Consider the following 18306-nt stretch of genomic DNA (forward strand, 5'->3'; position numbering starts at 1 on the left):
CTCTTCCATCTTCTCTACCCCTCCTTCCTTCCTCTGCTCCCCTTCCTGCCCCTCTTCTTCCCTTCACCCTCCCTCTTGTTGTCTGAAACCACATCATATTTGAGTAGCATACAAGGTGGCAGGAGATTTAATAAAAGTTGTTTTCTTACTAAACCTCATCATTTTTAACCTTGCACAGTTGATAATGAAGAAGAACTGTATAAATAATATAAATAGGAAGGAAGAGAACAGAACTTTTTCATAATGAGATTGTTTTTTATCCATGGTTGAAAATTAAATGTATCAGGTTTTTTGTTTGTTTGTTTGTTTATTTCTCAGCTACATGAAGATACATAGGAACTTTAGGCTGAAAATGGCCAAAATAAATTAAAGCTGGGGAATTCTATAATGATAAGAAATGCCCAGAAACTCAGGGGAAAACAGAGTTAAAACAAGTTGGATTTGAAAAGATTGTTAGCCAGGAGATCTTCAACAATTTAATATGCTAAATTTGTTTAATGTTTATTCATATGAGAAATTGGACCATAGCACTTGCTAGGCTTTATCTTGATCACACTATAGTTTGTGTGTATATTGCAAATAAAGGCAGATTTCTTATTCCTGTCTGGGCCAAGGGACTTTCTCCAATAGCATCTGTCTCAAATTGCTCATCAAGAAGTTAGTTTTTGTGATATTACCACTCAATGTGATGATGGCTTAATACACACAAATATGACTATGTACTATATATGTAAAAATGTATATATGACAAGAAATACTAGTTAATTAAATGTATAAAAGTCATATTCATTCTCACCTGACCTGGATCAACAGGTTGATCTTCAGGGACAGGGTCTTGAGAGAGAAGGCCAGGCCAGGAGGCCAGAAGATAAGGAGATAGGAAATAGATTAGATAAAGTGTATGATTTGGAGGTCTTGCCCACAGCTTTGGATCTGAAAAGTTGGGTTATCAGGATCCAAAGCCAAAGTTCTCCCAAGGCCCTTGTTCCAGGTCATTACTGGCTCTGTCAAGCATGTTTCTGGTTTTAGAGAAAGAGCTGTGTCCCCTCTCTGTATCTCAGGACCTCAGGAAAAGCTCTGTACTATGATTCTCCATGCACAACAATGATCCTAACTAGGATTTTTTTTTTTTTTAGTATTCACATTCTTTTTTTGTTATTTATTATATTTGTTTTTTAATTTTACACATCAGCCATGGGTTCCCCTGTCCTTCCCACTCCCACCCCCACCCCCACTTTCCCCTCCAGCCCCTCCCCTCCATTCCCATCTCCTCCAGGGCCAAGACTCCCCTGGGGATTCAGCTCAACCTGGTGGATTCAGTACAGGCAGGTCCAGTCCCCTCCTTCCAGGATGAGCAAAGTGTCCCTGTATAAGCCCAAGGTTCCAAACAGCCAGCTCATGCACTAAGGACAGGTCCTGGTCCCACAGCCTGGGTGCCTCCCAAACAGTTCAAGCAATTCCATTGTCTCACTTATCCAGAGGGCCTGATCCAGCTGGGGGCTCTACAGCCTTTGGTTCATAATTCATGTGCTTCCATTCATTTGGCTATCAAGAACAGAAAGGGGGAATAAGGAATAACAGACCATGATAAATTATGACTACATGAGAACAGGAATAGGCAGAGTGCTGGAGAGGTCCCCAGAAATCCACAATGATACATCCTCTGTAGACTACTGGCAATGGTTGAGAGAAAGCCTGATCTGACCTAGTCTGGTGATCAGAAAGCCAAACACCCTAAATGTCGTGCTGGAACTCTCATCCAATAACCGATGGAAGTGGATGCAGAGATCCTCAGCCAGGCCCCAGGTGGAGCTCCAGGAGTCCAATTGTCAAGAAAGAGGAGGGATTTAAGAGTGTGAATTGTTGAGACCAAGATTGGAAAAGCACAGAGACAAATAGCTAACTAGGATTTTTATGCTGGGATAGATAGCTAAGTTCATGCTTTATATCAGTTGGGATCTGCTGAATTATGCTAAAAATACTCTGTAATCTTGTTGATTTATGACTCACTATACATGTTCATCATGGATCAATCAGTACAGGCTCTGTTCATATGTTTGTTGCTATAGACTTTAGTTGCTAGAATAGCCTCCATCTTGGACATGATTGGTTGCCATATCATGTAAAAAGAAACATCAAGGGAGTCACATGTTGGCAGTTAAATAATATGTTTTGGAGGTGACACATATAATTTACACTCTGAGCTCATTGACCAGAACAAGTTGCTGTCACATGGACTCATATAATTAAAAGGGAGCCAAATATTGATATCCCAAAGGACCAGGACTAATTATTAGCAATTGAGAATGAGGTATTATAGATCTGTAAGAAGCAGAAAAACTTCAGGAGTCACTCAGACAAAAAATTCCTGAAGGGTCTGGGGATAGAGCTCAGTTGGCAAAGTGTGTAGGTAGAAGTTTCTGTCCCACCAGCTACTCCCAAATAAATACACTGAGACTTATATTAGTTACAAATGCTCAGGTGATAGCTCAGGCTTGTTACTAGCTAACTCTTACATTTAAATTAACCCATATTTCTTATCTACCCTCTGCCACGTGGCTCATGGCCTGTTACCACATTTTCTACATGTCCTGCTTCCTCTGTGTCTGCTGGCATCTTCCCTGACTCTACTCTTCTTCATCCCAGCATCCTTAGTTTGGTTGTTCTGCCTGTACTTCCTGCCTGGCTATTGGCCAGTCAGCTTTTTATTAAACCATTTCGAGTTACAAATCTTTACAGTGTACAAAAGTATTATTCCACAGCAAAAGTGCTTGCCACACAACATAAAGACCTCCTGAGTTCAATCCCCAACACTCAGGTAAAAAGCCAGGCATGTAGTGTGCCTGTGACCCCAACCTTGGAAAGGAAGAAACAGGAGGATCCCTTTGGCTCCCCAGTCAGCCAGCTTAGCATAATCAGTGAAGATCAGACCCTAATGAGAGACCTTGTCTCAAAAAATAAGGAAGTCTCATTTTTAAATGGGATGTCTTTGTCACATCCCTTCTCTCAAGGCTCAGAGATCTGTGTAGAAGTGACAGATGGATTACTGTAAGATCCAGAAGTTGAGAGAAAAAAGTCTTTTCCAGACACAGAGTGCACGTATTAACTCAGAGAGACCTGCACAAGCTCAAGCCACACAAAAGTCCCATCAAGGAAGAGGGGAAGTAGGCACAAATTCTCACCACTAGCCAAGAAGATATTCAAGATTGATAGCTGCTGGGAAACGGAAATCATTTCTTTTTCTGATGGACTAACACTGGGTATGTGAGCCATATTCTATGACAGACCCCATGCTCAAGAGTAGTTGGCCAACCCAAACCAAACTCCATGTTTTTTGTTTTTCATTTTTATTTAAGAGAGAAAGAACATGAACTTCAATGTGTAGGGAGTTGATAGGTGGAAGATCTGGGAGGTATTCCAGAAACAGGAAAGAATATAATCAAAATATATTTTATGACATTCTCGAAGAATAGATGAAAACATAAAGGATATGGTGGATGATTCCTGGAGAGTGACACTAGAGATGGACCTGTGGCCTTCATGCTCACACAGACACTTGAATGCTCTCCCCCATCCCGCACACCTATATGTGCATACCCATACACATACACAAATAGAAAACTCCTTGGCTAAGTATGGTGGTCCGCACCTATAATTTCAACAATTGGGAAGCAAAGGAAAGAAGGCTAACCTGGGCTGCACAGTGGGACTCCTTCTCTAGCACCCTTCTCTCCCAGCAACAATAAACAACACCACAAACAAAGAATATCATAGAATAGACAAACAAATAAGGAAATATAAAAACTATATTGACAAGGTGTTCTTTGAAGAGATTTTTGTCAATGATTTAGGGATAAAATGCAGATTTTTTCATCTTTTGTGCTTTCTTTATAAGTACAGAGTTTACCACTATGTGTAAATGTTGGGTAGGTGTAGCTCTTTACTGGTAGTTTACTTTTGACACCCTGAATAGTATTTTGCTCCATGAACACTAGGGACAGATCCATGGCTTTCTTGATATTACTTTCTACACTGTACATTCTAACAAACTCTTTTGATCACTATCTGCTAATACATTTGATTCTCGTTTCTCATATGGGTTTTACATGCATTGAAGTTGAGTCATTTTATTACATAAACAGCAATATAATATCATATAGAATTTTTGTGTATTTTCATTTGGAAAGAGGAAATATGAATGAAGGAAATGGAGGAGGGGAGGGAATTTAGGTTAGAGCTCAGCAGAAGTGGTGGAATTAAACAAATCCTCTGTTAAGATTAGAGAGCAAGTTCCTAAAGCCTTGAGTAGTTGATGCCTGAGTAGTAAAACCATCGACTTTCTTTAACTTTCCTATTTGTCTTGATTGCAGATGTTCCTAGATTTGCTGAATATTTCTTCCACACTAATAAGGCAGTAGTTTTCACCTGGCTCCAGAGTTTCTGTTCCATATTTGGCAGGAATACCTATGGAATGATTTCCAATTTCAATTCTTGTATATCCCAGCTGTATCACTGATTGCCATGAAGAGCTTTCCTCCAGACAAATATAACAAAAATTTTTCCTACACAATAAGTCCCAAATTGCATAAGCCTCCTATAAATTTATTGGGAAAATTATCATTCTAAAATACTGACACTTAAGAGTCCCAAATACAGGGAAAAATGAGTATTCTTTCATTTTCTTTTTCAACTATAACTTTTTTTCCATAAAGGAAAATGCTTTTTTTTATTAGTTCTACAATAGTGACCACTAGTGAATTTTTATTTGAAAAATTTCTGCAGAGCAATATAAATTAATAAAAATTGAACCTCTCTTTTTAAATAATTTATTACAATTAAAATGTTGATTTAATCAAATTAAATTGAAAGTAACAGTAAATTGGGCTACCTTTTTTTTTTTTTTTTTAATTTCCCCAAACCCACAGAAACAAGAACCAGTTTGGAGATATTTCTTTATATAGCTTTTACTTTTGCCTTAAAGGTTATTTCTTCTACATTATGGTATTTAGGAAATTGACAGGAATATCTGTTTATGCAGGTGGTTGAAGTTTGAAGAAGATGTGGAAGATGGAGGAGAAAGGTGGAGTAAACCCTATGTGGCTACGCTTTCATTGCACAGCCTGTTTGAGTTGAGAAGCTGTGTTCTGAATGGAACTGTGCTACTGGACATGCATGCCAATACTTTAGAAGAAATTGCAGGTAAGTCTTTTGTTACTCTATTTAATTCTGATGATTTCAGCTGCGTTTTATTATTCCTTTTCTGACAATTCCATATATGTGTGAACAGTGAAAAATAAGTTATCATAGTCTGTGTAAGGGATATTGAAATAATTTTCTCCTATCCCTCCTTGAAACAAAATAAATTGAATGTGAGAGAAACTTCATCTTGCTTATAAGTAGTGATCTATAACAAGAAAATAGAGAGCCAACTTCAATATTTACTATTTTTATTAGCATATTTAGACCACACACAAAGAAACACACAGGAAGTTAAAAGCTAGGTACATATATTGATAACTAGTGTCAATTTTCTAAAAGCTAAATTATTTTACTTTAAGGACTCCAGATCCTATTAATTCATGAATGTAAAGCCTGTAGAGTTAGTGCTTTCTAGACATTTGCTCTTAGGGGAACCTGACTAAGATACTGTTTCTGAGTGGTGAAACATTTTACCTCAGTAATTTTTTTCTTTCATCAGATTTTGATATGTTTTTAACAGACTCAGATAATTCCTTAAAGAGATTTTGTTAGATTTAGTAGCAGAAAATCCCATTTGTATCTGGCAGGTCTGTTAAGAATTTCTGGTATAATTAAAGTAGGATTTTCTTTTGGATGAAGTTAATTTAAAACGTTTCTATTTCCCTGTGTTTCAGGAAACTCAATAAATCCAAACTTCATTCCTCAAAATATTACTTAACCTTTTCAAACCCAAAAATCTCTAGATATAATTTCCTACCATGATTTATTCTGATGTGGAGATTAATTATGTCAAAATGCTTCCTACTTATATTCATATACATTGTAGACAATTTATGGTCTGTGCTAATCTCTTTAAAACTCAGAATTATAAAGATTAAAAATGGAAATATTCTCTTTGAAGTGTGAATACTTTACCCTGATTCTGTCAATGAGAGTTAGAAGGAAATTAAAACCAAGATAAAGTTTAGTATCATGGACAAATTATCAATTATAACTCATTAAAACAACCTTTGTTACTTAAACTTTTCATTGGAGGATAAATTAATAGCTTGCTCCATTGAATGCAAACTAAAGAATAGGATGGGAATGCATCATTAAAGATCATTTTTATGCTAGGTGTGATGACATACACCTTTAATTCCAGGACTTGGGGGCTAAAGGCAGTCAGAACTCGGTGAGTTTGAAGCCAACCTGGCCTTCATACTAAGTTCCAGACCAGCCAGGGATATATACTATGATCCTGTCAAAAACAAAACAATGCTACAAAACCAGGTTCATATTATGACAATCCTTGGTCAAGAAAGTTAAGTATTCTATTTAGTATCCACAATGCTATTAGTGTTAGCAGCCAAGTAGAATTTACCACTTCATATTCCTCACTCATGCCTCTTTCTTTTTGAAAGTTAAGGCAATGAGTTTTCTGAGTATTTATATGGTAAATTTGAAGAAGACAGACAATTATAAGGTTTTTGAAAAATAAAAATCATGCCTGCTTAGGACTCTTGGTAATCAAGATGAGTTGATTGTGCTAGAGTAATTATCTAATTATGATGAAAAATGATTCTTCAGTTTTCAAGCCTTTTTACACAAGCACTGATAGGTTTTGTAATGTTCTCTATTTAACTTTTCTGTCATGCTTCTTTTCTTAACAAGATCCTGGCATTGAGCTTTGCCAAGTTCACTATATTAGGCATCGTTGCCTGCTGACTTGTGAGGACTTGACTCTGGTCCCAAAGCCATTACAGTTCATTATCTCTTCCCAACTTTTCCAGTAATACTGATAAGTATTATTGTGGTGAGGAGAGCAGAGTAAGTGGTGACCGAATCATATACATGTCTTTGGTACTTGAGGCCTACTCCAGGACACGTCACTCTTGAGCAAGAAGATGAACCTTTCCAGTTCACCAATTGATACTGTAATGCGCTTGTGCCTTAGAGATGTGGCTAATGAACAGAATAATATTAAAAAAAATACTTTTTACTTTCTCCTATGTATCTGTTTGAAATAAAGCTTATCTCTCTGTAACTGCAAATGTAGAAATTAGGGAGTTTTATAGTGTTCAAGTGATTGTGGTTCAATAGAATTTTAGTAATAATTTATGACATTTTTTATATGATCAATTTATGTCCTGTTTAGTATACAAGATGGGGAGTTACAATATCTTCTTTCTGGATCTGCCTTAAAATTGTGTTATATTAGTGTTTCAATAAATTCCTTATAGCTTCTACTATTATATATAAAATACATATTTTATACATATTTTTCTGTCACAGCAAGTTTTCAAAGTAATGTCATATGTTGACAGTTCTTTAGTTCCTTTATTTTGTTTTAATTCAGAGATGTTATAATTAATGATCTCCAAAGAACTAAAATATGAATTTACATCTCATCTTTTAATGCCATGCACTTTTCAGAATTGAATGGGACTTTTAATCACAGTGGATGACTTCCAAATACTCCACACACATATTATTGCCAACTCCCAGATATTCATCTTTAACTTCTTTCCATTGTGAACAGAAAGTGACAGGGCAAATTATACTCCTTAGTTTGGATATGGCCCACTGCCTAGTCTTGTAGGCCTTTTGATCTGGGATTTGGGACATTTCATGTGGCTGAAAATGAAAAAGGAAAAAGCTTTTATAATGTAAAAATTGTATGAAACTCAAATTTTGGTAATCTTTAGAAAGTTTTAATGTAGTTTAAAGACAAAGTTGGGTAGTTATGACAGAAATTGCTTATCGTCTGGCTCATGGCAGAAAAAGCTTAGCCAAATAACTCAATTCCTGTTCTGTACAAAATCTGTATGAATTCCATCTCACTGACAGTGATTGCTTCATGTCAGTCAGATGTAGAATGTCTATACCAGGTGAAAATGAACCTTTTATAAAAGAAAGTGGCAAAAGCGAATCTGTTTCTTACTGGATGTGACCAAGGTTATTTCCTTGTTACTGCTGGCAGCCCCTTATGCCCATAAAGGAAACAAGATTGTGACTCAAGTACATGCCTATAGGAAGAGGAAGGCTGACTCAAGTACATGCCTATAGGAAGAGGAAGGCTACAGCATCACAGAGGAAATGAAACTAAGCCAGGCTCATTGTGATTTTCCCCTTCTGCAAGCCATTCAGATGAATCAGTTTAACCAAGCTGATTTGTACTTTCTCTTATTGACAAATCCAATACTGTATCTAGCTGGAGCTGTTATAAACTATGAGTGTATTGAAGCCTTCACAAATTTCAGAGGCCTATACCTTGATTAATGGAAATTGCAAAGAAAATCCCCTGTTGGGAAATAACTTACTGATTGTCCTCAGTTTTTTTAATCAATGCCTGAAGGCAATAATGTCTTAGATTATTTTCCTGACTGCAATATATAATACATATATTGTTACTCCTACTTTTCAAGTAATAATACTGTGCTTATTCAGCTTTGTGAGGTCACACAACTAGAATGCTGTAGAGAGTTTCAAGTCCCTCACCACTGTCTATTTTCATTTCATACAAAAAGAAAGCTCAGTTTTATAAGGGGAAAGTTTGTTAATATTAAATCCTGCAGTGTACTGAATATGGAAGCAGGAGACAGTTCATTGGCGTCTCCTTTATATAAGCTGTACTTCCAAAAACAATTAGAGTTAATTGTTGATGTTCTGAAAGCAGACTAGTTTTACTGAGGCGCAATGAGGTGATATTACATTACTAAGGAACTACAAATGCCATAAAATAAATGCCTATTTATTTTAGTGGCATTCCTGATACTATGCATAGAAAATATCAGTGTGCTCAATTCAGTCTTCTGAACATCTATGGTTTACAGTTATAGTTCTCTGTTATCCAGCATGTTCTAAGGGTACGGCTGGAGAAAGATGTGGCTTTGTAACAAATGAAAGGCTTGTTTCCTCTCTAAATACTGGGCCAGATGCTGGATAGCCTTCCTGTGGTTCCTAACCTCACTTAGAGGAATCAAGAAAATGATTCTCTGTAGTTAGAGTTTTCCTGCCTGGCCCAGTCAGGACAAATCTCTCTTACCTGCCAGTCCCACAGTCGTTCAGACCCAAACAAGTAAACATACAGAAACTTATATTGTTTAGAAACTGTATGGCTATGGCAGGCTTCTTGTTATCTACCTTTTCTATCTTAAATTAACCCATTTTTGTTAGTCTATATTTTGCCACATGGCTTGTGGCTTACCAGTACCTTTACATGTTGCTTTTCATGGCGGCTGCTGGTGGTGTCTCCCCAGCCTTTTACTTCCCAGAATCCTCTTTTCTCTTGTCCCGCCTATACTTCCTGCCTGGCCACTGGCCAATCAGAACTTTATTTACACAGAGCGATATCCACAGCACTTCCCCTTTTCTTTTTTTTTTTAAGGAAGGTTTTAACTTTTACATAGTACAATTATATATAACAAAACAATTATCAAGTAAGAATTACAGTTACAATATTAAAGAAGATATCCTATCTATCTTATATTTATGAGTCTAAGGTTTTATATCTAATGTATCTTTTATCATAACTGAGGAAATTATAACTATCTAGTCTTCAACCACATCAAAGACCTCAGAAGGATATAATATTACCTGAGAACTGGGAGAAGGATGTAAGCAATTTTCGGGAGTCTTGCAGGGTAGACAGAGACAGCTGGCAGCCTGAACAGTCACCTAATGTTTCTTTGTAATGTTGGGGCATTTGTCTTTAGCCCACAGGGCTAGAGTCTCTCGGTCATTTTTCTCAGTGTCCTGTAGAATGTCTGTCAGTTTCCTCTGTGAAGCAGGAGCCTGAGGACCATTTTGTCAAGCAAAGTTTAGTGGTCATCTTTCTATGGGTCCTGCATGTCCAGTTGATCGAGCAGTCCAGGCAAGAACAGTTTCTTGCCCAAATGGCTATTTTTGCCAAGGTGAAGATAAACTCCATATGAAGTGTCTCTGATGCCCATCCTCCTCTCTGAAGTAAATTGGTGCTGCCAGGAGCAGCCATGTCTCACTGTCCAGAAAGTCTAAATTTTAAAAGTATTTTAAATGCCATATTCTGTAGGTCTTTGAAGTATTTGAAGATTACCTATCTATCTGAAATATGTCTATGTATATCTAGAAGACTTAACTAACATGGCTACGAGTATGATTATCATAGATGACTAATTATTAATCTATTTTTAATTATCCATTTCAATTTAAAATGAGCTATACAAACATAATACCTTAAATACGAGTAGAAATATACACAGAGTATAACAAAATTAACTTTAAGTTTGTATCAATAGACTAAAATCTATACCAATGTAAAACATTTTAAATGAGTTGTTGCTCTTTTAGAAGTAAGTTCATTAATCTACCCTTTCATCCTATCATATCTATATCATACCCCCTTTTTATCTTTAGAAAGAGATTGCATTTATAATCAACCTGTTTTAAATAAAATAGCAGTTTTTCTCTGTCCCACACCAGAGGGCTCTTCTGATTTGGGACATAAGAAGCTCTTAACCTTTTATTTTAACAATGTGCTTGGGTTTAGAGAAGGAGTGAGCCAATTCCATCTCCAAAGCTAGCTGGGAATTTGGGCATAGTTTTTTTTATTACTTCCTGCTGGAGGGGGGCGCTGTATCTTATGGGGACACAAAGAAAAATTTAGGATTATGGAGTAGTCCATGAGGGTAAACCTCTGAGCCAGTTGCCTTGAAACCATTCTGGATGTTGGATCATCTGTGCCACTGTGTCATCGGAGACCTTTCAGGTGGTCTTGGCTGATCAAACCTGATGTATCTTAATCTGGAAGAAATCCACAGCCTCTGGCTTTCTGTGGAAACAAAAGCAGAGACTCTTTTTCAAAGCAACATATCCTTATATCCAAATTTTGAAGTAAAGTTACCTTTAAAATTTACATATTTATTTAACTCAACAGCTTTTACGATCAAATCTTTTTCTGCAGTTAAAAATCCCAAAGACAACATAAACCAGATTCTCTGTGTAATATCCATCTTTGTAAGACTGAAATGCCGCTGTGGCTGCTGGCTCCACCCACCTCAGCTTCCCAACATGGCGGCGGTACAGTTTACCACCAGCTCTGGGTCTGGAGCCATGTGTACCATCAGCTATCAGAAGCAGTTCTATCAAAGCAGTGCATAGCCCAGAAACTTATTTTTTTTTTTAAACTACCAAAGGCTAAATCCACCACGCAGCAGAGTAAAGTGTTGCTTGTAGATTCCTCATTCCCGCCACACTGCAGGTCAGACACACACGCCAGGAACCCGCCATAGTAGCTGAAAGCGGCGGGCTGCCGCTCACTTGAGACAATTAGGAAGCTGTTTTTAGCTCCGTCTTAGAATCTTCTTTCTCAGGTTTTAGGTGGAAACTCTTGCCCCACGTTGGGCGCCATTTGTAGTTAGAGTTTTCCTGCCTGGCCCAGTCAGGACAAATCTCTCTTACCCGCCAGTCTCACAGTCGTTCAGACCCAAACAAGTAAACATACAGAAACTTATATTGTTTAGAAACTATGTATGGCTATGGCAGGCTTCTTGTTATCTACCTTTTCTATCTTAAATTAACCCATTTTTGTTAGTCTATACTTTGCCACATGGCTTGTGGCTTACCAGTACCTTTACATGTTGCTTTTCATGGCGGCTGCTGGTGGTGTCTCCCCAGCCTTCTACTTCCCAGAATTCTCTTCTCTCTTGTCCCACCTATACTTCCTGCCTGGCCACTGGCCAATCAGAACTTTATTTACGCAGAGCGATATCCACAGCAATTCTCTACTGGAAAGTCATAGAAAACCACATTAAAATATGTGTAAAGCCAAGTGCGTGGCTACTGTACACCTGTATGTGAGTTCTTGGGTGGCTGAAAAACATGTAGTATAAGTTTGAAGCTAGCCTGGGTTGCAAAGAGGGACTCAGTTTAGTAAGTGTGATTTTCATTTTCTGTTACTGAAAGCTGTAAACCCAACTTTGTAACTACAGTTCATACTGTTACAAACTTTGAGTGTTTTGGAGCCTTCACAAATTTCAAAAGGAGACATATACCCTACTTAATGGAAATTGTGTGTGTGTATGTGTGTGTGTGTGTGTGTGTGTGTATGAGAGAGACAGAGACAGAGACAGAGACAGAGATAGAGACAGAGAGAATATAATGTAACCCTTTTCAATCATAGACATATCAATTAGTTTGAGATTACCCTCACTATATTCCTACCCATCAGTATGAATGATGAATAAAATAACAAAAATAATATTCTTTAATATAATTTAGTATATTTGAAAGAAATATTTTTTAAAAATGAGTGATTTATAATAAAAATTCATATTTCCATGTAGTAATCCTATAAAAGATGAACTTTTATTAAAAACATCATAAATTGAAGTTGTCAAAGGCATTCCTTCCTATTTTAATATGAATAACATTCAAGGTGTCCACTTTAAACAGAAACACTGTGCTCCTTTTCTTCCTCCTGTCTTCAGATATGGTCCTTGACCAGCAGGTCAGTTCAGGTCAACTGAATGAAGATGTACGCCACAGAGTCCATGAAGCACTGATGAAACAGCATCATCACCAGAACCAGAAGAAACTCACCAACAGGATTCCCATTGTCCGATCTTTTGCTGATATTGGCAAGAAACAATCAGAACCAAATTCCATGGATAAAAATGGTAAGTACTCTTTTATCTTTTCTATAGAACCGCGACATGTTAAATTGTTTCTAAATATTTAAAACCTTTTATTGAAATTCATATTGTTTTAGAAGAATTGTCTTCATGTTTGTGTGTGTGTGTGTGTGTGTGTGTTTTATATTGCTCTTATTTTCACCATCAAAATGTGGAAATTTTAACAAAGAATTTATTTCAACAAATTTTAACAAAGAACAAAGGCCTTGCACTTGCTAGGCAAGCGCTCTACCACTGAGCTAAATCCCCAGTCCTCAAAGAACTTATTTGTAAAAAGGCTCCTGAATGAGACCATATCTAATATCAACTTACAGATCTAAACAGCAAGCATGAATGGGTTGTAGCTGTCACCTTGGCCAAAGTCTAAGCCCCTTCCCGTAGCTGAGAAGAGTAATGCAATGGTTTCTATTGCAGCGGCCTTCTCATTAAAGCAGTAATGGTCACTCTGTATTGTTTAGAAAAAGAAGCCTTCTCTGTCTAGGCCATAGTCAACAGACTCCATTACTGATGATAAAAACACCCAGCAGTGCCTGGCTTTTTTCCTTCGCCTATCCGAAGCCTACTTTCTGCTCTTGAGTGCACTGCTATTCTCATTGCAGCATCTGAATGTGCAATCAGCCTCCCTACCATCTTCACACTGCATCACACTTGAGCACTGTTATTTTCCAGTAACCTTATATTTTTTGTTTTCTTCTCAGATCCATTTAGCCTTTCATCATTTACATTAAGAAATTGCTTCAAAATTTCTTATGATAGTTTCATAAAGGATATGAATTTATCATGAAGATAATATGAATTTGTTGCTCTTCAGCTGTAATTGCTTTTCAGTTTCAAAAGACACACACACACACACACACACACACACACACACACACACACAAATGACTAGGATGTAGCTCAGTCAGTAGAGTGCTTGTCTTGTGTTCACGCAGTTTCATCTGCAGCACCGAGCAAACTGGACAAGGTGGTACATACCTGTAACCCCAGATTTTAGGTAGAGGGTGGAGAATCTGAAGTTCAAGATCCGCCTTAAGTACATAATGTTCATGGCCAAGCTAGCACATGAGCTATTGATTTAAAAGCCAAGTAAATGATGAAAATATTTTCAACTTACTTATTAGGGAAACTGACTTAGGCAAACTGACTACAGTATATGGATTAACAGCACAAAATATTTGCATTATTTTTTTACATTTTTCAAAACTTTCAGAAATTCTTTACAAATACATGAAGATGAGTTTTATTTAGACTTTGTATTGTGCAGGAGTTTTCATACTACTGAATCAAAGGTACACAAACAAAACAAATACTTAATGAACACGTCAGTTTTGTTTCAGAGTATCTTCAGGTCATTAAGTACATTGTCTCAAGACAGTGTTAAATAACAATGAATTATATATTTCTAATTGAAAATTTGCTTTTAAAGTATTTGTTTCTGATTTAGGTGCTATGAGAGAAGTGTATATTTCACTAAAAATCTCTGTATACAGTTCTCCTTTTTCTTTTTTAAAATTTTTATTAAGATTTTTTATTCATTTAACATACCAATCACAGCTATCCCTCTCTTCCTCCTCCTGCCCCAACCCCCAGCCTTCGAGTCTCCCTTTTCTTACACTGGGAAGTTTTTTTTAACTCTGGTTACTACTTTACTGCCCTTGGATGTTCTATATTTTGTCTGTTGGTTCTTCACATTTCTATATTGACTCCATGTCTTTATGAGACTATATTATCTTCTACTTATTACACATAACAAACACATGCCAACAAAGACAGTGGAAATTTTTGTTTTTTAATTTTTAATTTCTAATTAAAAGAAGTTGCCCTTGATTGCATATAAAGCATGTATACTGATGTATATGTAAAGTTCATTAAAAGTGTTATGAGCATGCTATGACATGCATCAACTTACATTAGAAGACTCTACTATTTTGAGGATGTAGAACTCACATTGAGACAAAAACTATATTTAAATTAATTTATATTCTAAATTATAATTTCACTTAAAGCATAATACATATTAATGTGAAATTGAAGATTTTATAGTCAGAGATATAAATGTAGTGCTTTTTAAAAAAAAAAAGGAAGCTCAGGGGCAGTTTTCTTAGAGTTTAAGAGAAAACTCCCTGGTCAGACAGGCTGTAAACTCTAGTAGCAGTGACCCAGTGGGGGAAGATGGAGGAAAGAGGGAGAAGACCATGCTGTTGACGCTGCTGTTGCTACTACAATGCTAGTACTTATTTGATTGGACAGTGTTAATAATTTTGATAAGTGATGTTAATAATTTTTACAGGAGATTTAAGTTACTAGCTTCTAAAAACCTTATTAAAATATCTCATTTTAATTTTCCAAGACTATGGAGATCTTTTGGACAAATCAACTTCATTACTTTTATTGGAAATCAGATCATAGCATTTAGACAAAAATGTGTCTATTCAAACAGGTAATGATTTTACATGCTACAATTTCTATAATTTTTACTTTAGTTTGAAATTTTCATTACACTTTAGGGGAAAGGATAGAAGTGTGAGATTTACTGAACTGACCATTTATTGTCATATGTAGACTATCCGCACTGTTGGTGTTTTAACTCCCAGTCAATTGAAGGTGAGATGACAGAATCACAGCTGTGAATCACACATCTACATGTAGCTACATGAATATACAAGGTTTACGGAAAGGACTTTTGTTTCATTTGTGAAACGTCTTAGTTTTTCTAAAAACTAGGATCTGAGTAGTTCTGTTGCTGTCTGTATAGTCAACCTTTATATGAACACATACAAATCTTTCCAGGGCATGTGTTAGGGTAATAGGAACTTAGAAGCTCGTATAATAAGATTCATATATCCAATTAAGTATTGTTGTGCAGCATTCTGTCAGCAGCGGTTTCTAAGCCTAGGCTTCTAACACCTCCTCATGACTCTGTTTTGCTTCCTCACACACTTTACATAATTATGTGTGTTGAGAAATCTGAAAATATGTATAGACTTCACCAATTTAGAAATAAGTCTCCTACCCACAAGTGAAAGAACGTGTGAAAGACCTTTACTACAAAGGTCCTCGATCTGCTCCTGAACCCTGTACGCCCACGAACTTGAGATAAACAAAGAAATTGGAATTCATAGCATAAACATAGAATTGCTGTTTTAAAACATAGACTAGAGTCTTAATTTCCATGATATGATAGTAAAAAGAGATTCAATGGAGCTTTAACGTCCAAAAGAGTAAATATAATATTCTTTTTCTAAAAAAAAAATCTCTTCAGCAAAATGTTTTACTCTGAAAGATTGACTTTTCCTTTTTTAATACTATAAAATTAAAATTCATAGAGAGTTTTTTTAAAAAAAATACTTAACAACAGAACATATTTTCATTAATAGACAAAAGATATAAAAATACATTTTCTACCCTTGTATAATGTGTTTCTGTTTTAGGGTAAAACAATTAAAATGCCCTAAAAATGAAATGATATTTACCTAAAGAAGTCTGAAAAATAATTAGAATAGGTTTCTGCTTCCTAAATTGAATTACTCCTTGAGCATGTTAGTTTCCTGTTTCTCTTAAGGGTTAAACATCCAGACACTACATTTCAAATGTAGGTCTTCCATGTTTCATATATTACATCAACAAAATAGCATATTTTCTTTCTCTTCTTTTTTCCCAGTACATGCTTTCTGTTTGCAAGTTTTTCTTAGTAAGTTATGATAATTTGTCAATCTCACCTACAAATACACTGATATATATGTATATATTACATATATATATATATATATATATGTATATATTACATATATATATATATATGTAAATATTTTTGGTATTCTGCACATTCTCCTCAGGGTTAAGATGCAAGATGCTATGGATTTACCATGCATTTTTAATGCCACCATGCTGTGTTTAACTTTCACTTTTCATTAAGCATCAAAACTGTGAGAATTAAAATGACTGATTCTGATGTTTCAATAAAAAGTGACAGTTACATTTGGCAAAACAATGGTAAAAATAATAGAAAATAGCTTCTACTTTGACATTAGAACCCTGAAAAACGTACTGAAATGAAAACTATCAATACTATTCAAGCCATTTCTTGAATCTGGAAATATTTTTTCAAACACAAATGTGACTTGTGTTAGGTGATCAATAAATCAAAATATATTAATGAATGTATTATCATTTAGATCATGCATTCACTTTCACACAGAGAAATTTATATTGCAATTCGATTGTAAAATGATGTTAATTTCTTGATCACATGATTTGATAATTCCCGGGACTCACGGCTTCTGTAGTATAGCGTTCCTTTATTGCCCCATCCATTACCATTAATTTCTAGCTCTTCTTCTTTTGCTTCCACACCCTCTCTCCCTCCTAGCTAGAATACTTTCCAGTTGCAGTTTTTATTTAGAATCTGAAAGGGTTCCAGGACTTCTGTTAGTTTCCTCTAATTTACTGTTCAAAGTCTTAAGTGGAGGAAATTTAGACTGAGAAGGATGGAGTATGTGTTGAGTATTTGGACCTGGGTAGATTGAGCCCTTAAAGCAGTAAACACATATATATTGTTAATGATATTTCTTTGTGGTTTTTTAACTTGTTTTACTACCTTAAAATCACTTTTATTATAATGCTGTACTTTTATTTCCAGATGCATGATGTCTTTATATGTTTAGAAATTCATTCTTTTAAAATATTATGTTGTCATAAATAAGATAGCATGTAATATTTATTCTTCATAATGATCTGCATTGAAGGAGAAAGCTAGAATATTACTTTTTAGTATTGCTGATGAGAAAGTACATTAAGAAATTCTCATATATGAAAAATGTAAATAAAAATGTTAAAAATTAAAATTATATTAATTATTGGCACAATTGATGTGTCTGTTTAAAGAGTGTACTATCATTGGACTATGAAAAATTGGTTCTACATTCTAAGAACAAATATACTCTATTTAAGGTTTTAATTTCTTATTTGAAGCTAATTATTTTCAGACATATCAGTTTTCAACAATTTTAACTGCATGCATACTCTTTCTGTTTTTGAAATGTAGCTCACCTAATCATAATTTTCTAAATAGTTATCTCTCTTTCTCCATGTTTTCTATTTCCATAAATAAATGTATTGTTGCACATGTATGTAACTTTGTCATTCATCTCTATATTTCTTCATTTTGCTCTGTCTTGTGTCTGTCTCTAACAGGCTCATCTCATCTCTGTACCTCCCTCATCTCCTACCTTTTGGGTACTCTATATGCGTTGAAGGTTCTGAGGTAGTGTAAACCAGCGTGGACTCTAGGCTAATAGTATGGCACTCCATGTCTTCATCCCAGTTTCCTTCCACCACATATGATTGACACTGGATTAACCAGTAGCAAATAATGATACATGTCGGTAATAAATTATCTACGGATTTGAATTAGACCAGATGAAAATGTTAAAAATTCTGTTTTATATCACTCATG

The 18306-nt window shown here is 35.7% G+C and overlaps 1 protein-coding gene across 6 annotated transcripts in view; it reads left to right on the plus strand.

Annotated features, from left to right (window-relative positions):
- Positions 1-18306, plus strand: part of Slc4a10 (solute carrier family 4 member 10) — a 276084-nt gene that overhangs the window by 160597 nt on the left and 97181 nt on the right. For all 6 annotated transcript variants that reach the window (XM_036185514.1, XM_036185518.1, XM_036185516.1 and 3 more), the window contains exons 5-6: positions 5039-5199; positions 12648-12836. In XM_036185514.1, the coding sequence (XP_036041407.1) occupies positions 5039-5199; positions 12648-12836 (350 nt within the window). The remainder of the gene's footprint in view (positions 1-5038; positions 5200-12647; positions 12837-18306) is intronic.

Source organism: Onychomys torridus, chromosome 4 (assembly GCF_903995425.1).
Source record: "Onychomys torridus chromosome 4, mOncTor1.1, whole genome shotgun sequence".
In the NCBI taxonomy this organism is placed as follows: domain Eukaryota; kingdom Metazoa; phylum Chordata; class Mammalia; order Rodentia; family Cricetidae; genus Onychomys; species Onychomys torridus.